The 4,038-nt window shown below is 39.0% G+C and overlaps 1 protein-coding gene across 1 annotated transcript; it reads right to left on the reverse strand.

Moving 5' to 3' along the window:
* Positions 1-527: 527 nt before the first annotated feature.
* On the reverse strand, positions 528-1,835 carry LOC147531953 (uncharacterized). The gene has a single exon (XM_086649872.1). The coding sequence runs from the start codon at positions 1,833-1,835 to the stop codon at positions 528-530; it is 1,308 nt and encodes a 435-aa protein (XP_086505998.1).
* Positions 1,836-4,038: the final 2,203 nt, after the last annotated feature.

The following is a 4,038-nucleotide window of genomic DNA, read 5'->3' on the forward strand; positions in this document are numbered from 1 at the left end:
CTAATCCCTCTTGTAGGGTAAAAAGTTTTACCTGGACGGTCATTGATAAGAACCTCCATAGAGGAGGTAGCAATGCAGGTATGAATCAGACTAATCCAGTGCTCCGCATAACCAAGTCTTCTCATGATATCAATAAGATAATTCCTTTCAATCCTATCAAACGCTTTCGACATGTCTAACTTAAGTCCAAAATAACCCTTTGCACCTTTCATATTCTTGTACGAGTGGATGATTTCCTGCCCCATGATAATGTTATCAGTAATCTGTCTACCTGGGACATAAGCGGCTTGGTATGGGGAGATGATGGGATTTAAAGTGTTCTAGAATCTCCCTGCCAAAACTTTCGTGATGATCTTGTAGATGGTATTTAACAGGCTTATGGGACGGAAGTCCGCTGGGTCTTGGGGGGTTGTGGTTTTGGGGATAAGGTAGATATGTGTATGGTTAATCTCGGGTGGGAGGCAAGCGGAGGAGAAAAAGTTACCAACTATAGTATAAATGTCCTCATTAATTGTCTCCCAATTAGACTAGTAGAAGAAAGGGGGGTAGCCATCTGGTCCCGGAGCAGCTTCTTTCTTGAGACTATTAATGGCCCAGTCTATCTCTTCTCTAGTAGGAATGGCGATAAGGCTATTATTCTGGTTCTGGGTGATGATAGGGTTGAAAAGTCTATTAGTACTATGGTCCTCTCTAGGGTGAATAGTGGTACTGATGTGAAGGAGATGGGATGTGAAAATGTCTTCAATCTCATGAATATCCTCTTTCCAATCTCCATTACTATCCTTGATAGCCCTGATTCTGTTTGTTCTGTTTCGCTGGATGGCCTGTGAGTGGAAATATTTAGTGTTTTTATCTCCTAGCGGGATAAAGTTGTTGCGCGATTTTTCCTTCCAAATACTTTCTTGTTGGAGGTAGAGATCCTCCAGTTCTAAGTTGAGCCTGCTATATTCTTCCTTTGATCTACTATTCTGTATGTTTTTTGTGATTTTATTGATGTTGTTCTCTATGTTACCAAAAACATTAGTGTTCCAATATGTAAGCTTTTTACTGAGTTTCTTAAGGTCCCACTGAATGTTGTTCGGAAATTGCTTTTGTTTAATTATATTCCAGTTGTCTTCAATAAAGTTGAAGCAGTCCGGGTGCGTCATCCAGGTTCTAATGAACTTGAACGGTTTCGGATGGGATTGATTCTGGTCACTGTTCGCAAGCAAAATGGGCAAATGGTCAGAACCCACCGCATCTAAATGAGTGACTCCTGAATTTTGAAATTTTTGAAGCCAAGGCAAGTTAGCCAGCGCCCTATCGAGCCTTTTCTGAATAAGATTATCCCCATATTGTTTGTTACTCCAAGTGTACGGCTGGCCCTGATAACCCATATCCATGAGGCCCAGATCACTGAGAATTTCAGTAATCCTTTGAGTATAAGAGTTAGACCCTGTAGCACCACCACTTTTATGCGTAGGATCGAGGATGTAGTTAAGATCTCCTATAACTATCCAAGGAAGATCTGTCTTAACTTGAAGATTCAAGAGTGTTTTCCAAGGTTTGAGCTTGTTTTTGTTATAGGGAGAGCCATAAAAACCTGACATCATAATAGTATGAGGATACATTGAACTTTTTATTTCCGCATGAATGATATTGCTATCCGCATAAATAATGTTGACATCAAGGTTATGCTTCCAGTAGAGCGCTAGACCACCTACTTTGTTTATAGGTTCTACATAGTGATTAGCATAGTGTTTGTTAATGGGTATATTTTTGTTCATGGTATGAGATTTGTTTTTCGTCTCCGATATGAATATAATGTCCGGATTATTCTTCGTAATAAGCGCCATGATATGTTTCTTAGTGAGGAAGGATGAGGCTCCTCTAACATTCCAACTTAAGATAGATGGGTTATCCATCCAAAGTAGAGGAAGCCGACACCTTCTAAAGGCACCCCTAGGAGAACTAAGGTCTAGATGAAAGGCTTGCCTACCAAGCCCTAAGAAAAGACTATAAGAGCACCCCAAAAGAAGGCCCCGGAAGCAACAGAAAGCAGGAGTCTCAGCAAAAGTTTGTTATTGACACAAATCTTTTGTAGGACCCACAAACTAAAGAATGGGGTGTTGGTGGTAATCAAAAGATAAATTTTGTTTTATTGACGAAGCACTTATCCACCACATAACGGTGAAAGCTTGGACTGCACCAGGCGCAACCTGTCAGGTGAAAAATAATCATTAGAAGGGAAGTTTTGATTTACCCCCTCAAAACTTTTACATTTACCCCTCCAGGAAATAAAAATTGATTTCACCCCTAGCTATCGGAAGGATGCATAAGTAGATACACCGCCTTGACACATTTCTCTGTGGATACGTTGTACTTCCTTTATTTTTCCTCATTGGCACCGTGAGTCCGTGAGCATTTCTTGCGTTCTACTTCTTCCATTTTCACTTCAATTTGTTTTTCAAAATTTTCATCAACACTTTTTAGTTTTATCCTTGTTCTTTGGATAGGTATCATCAACAGTTCCTTAGTTAAAGAAAAAGACTATAGATAAGCTTCAATGATCTCTAGTTCTTATTAGAAACTGGTTCCACAAATCATACTTTTGTATAATTTGGTCTAGTAGTTGAAAGTTTTTGAAGTGGTCAAATCTTTGAAATGTGTTTATCATCGATGTTAGGTAGACTTCGAGTGATTTGTAAGTAGAAATTGGTTTCCTCAACTCTGCAAAAACCGAGTTGTCTTAAAAAGTCGAACCAGTCCGAGACCTCAGACTCTCCAGTCCAAAAAAGTGCGCTTATACATGTGTTTTAGACTATCTGGTTTGACTAGAGTCATGACTCTTTTGGAGCGCCATACAAAAGAAGGGCCGCCTGTAGAGGCAGTACCCTTAAAAGAATATGTCCAAAGACTGTTTGAACAAAAACGTGATCCCCGTACTGTATTTTTATCAAGGGCGGTTCTAAAGGCACCATGCTAAACAGCTGTTAGCCGTCGGGCTCTATTAGCACCTGGCCCAACAGCTACTTTCTATGTTAGCACCCAAATCATCTGTAGGCACCGATGCAAGTGAAATTAGGGTGAAATTAACCCTATCACCTCCATCCCTCTCTCACGAAACCGAACCAGAGTTCATCATAAATTTTCTCTCTCTAAGCTTTCAAAAACCAGACTTCCACTCACCGATTCTCTAATAATCTCACGAATCTCTCTCCAATTTTAGCGGCAGAAAGAAAGACATAGCCAGCCGTTCATAATGTTTTCTTTTGTAGTAGAAAGTAGATAGGTAGAGAGATTTCTTTCATTTGTTTCCTTACGCTGTTATGCTTATTGGCTTAGGGTAGCCTGATTCTACCCATTCAACTACCTGAGACTGAGTGTTGTATGCAAACTCAAGTAGTAAAGACCTCACTTTGTAAGTTTATGATGTGCTTCATATTGTTGTAGATAAACGATTCACCAGTAAGAAATTCGCAAGAAACCTACATGATGGAAATTCGCAAGAAATTCGCAAGAAACCAGCATGACATGAATTCAATTGTTTTCTGTTGGATGAATAAACAAAAAGTTGGCTTTGATTTTATGATAACTTGCAGTCATCTAGGGTTTTGTTTTGGAAGAAGAAGACGGAAGAAGCAAACAAAGGTGGACGTCACCCACATAAAAAATCGGTGCTTATAGAGATTTAGGGTCAATGGTCATTGACCCAAGTCAATAAAAGTTTTGGATGCTAACAGCCTTTTGGCTCGGTGCCTTTAGAAGCACCCTTTTATCAATTATTGTGGGCTAACATCACCATAGAGTTAAAACTTACAAAGTTGGATTCATTTCACACAAGAAAATCTAAAAAGTTAGATTCCTTTCTACACAAGAAAATTTATCTTTAGAGAATTTAACCAAATCTCTCGAGTAACTGTTTTTCTATCTGTACCGAAGAAATTTGAACTTGATTTTGTAGTTTCTCATGTCTATTATAACAACTCTTACTTTGAAATAAGTCGAAGCTCTCTTGTAAATCCCAGTTTTTTTTTATGAACTTTGTAAATCCCAGTT

The sequence above is a fragment of the Eschscholzia californica genome, unplaced genomic scaffold, assembly GCF_041429995.1.
Source record: "Eschscholzia californica isolate CP2 unplaced genomic scaffold, dmEscCali1.0.p SCAF_6, whole genome shotgun sequence".
Taxonomy (NCBI): Eukaryota; Viridiplantae; Streptophyta; class Magnoliopsida; order Ranunculales; family Papaveraceae; genus Eschscholzia; species Eschscholzia californica.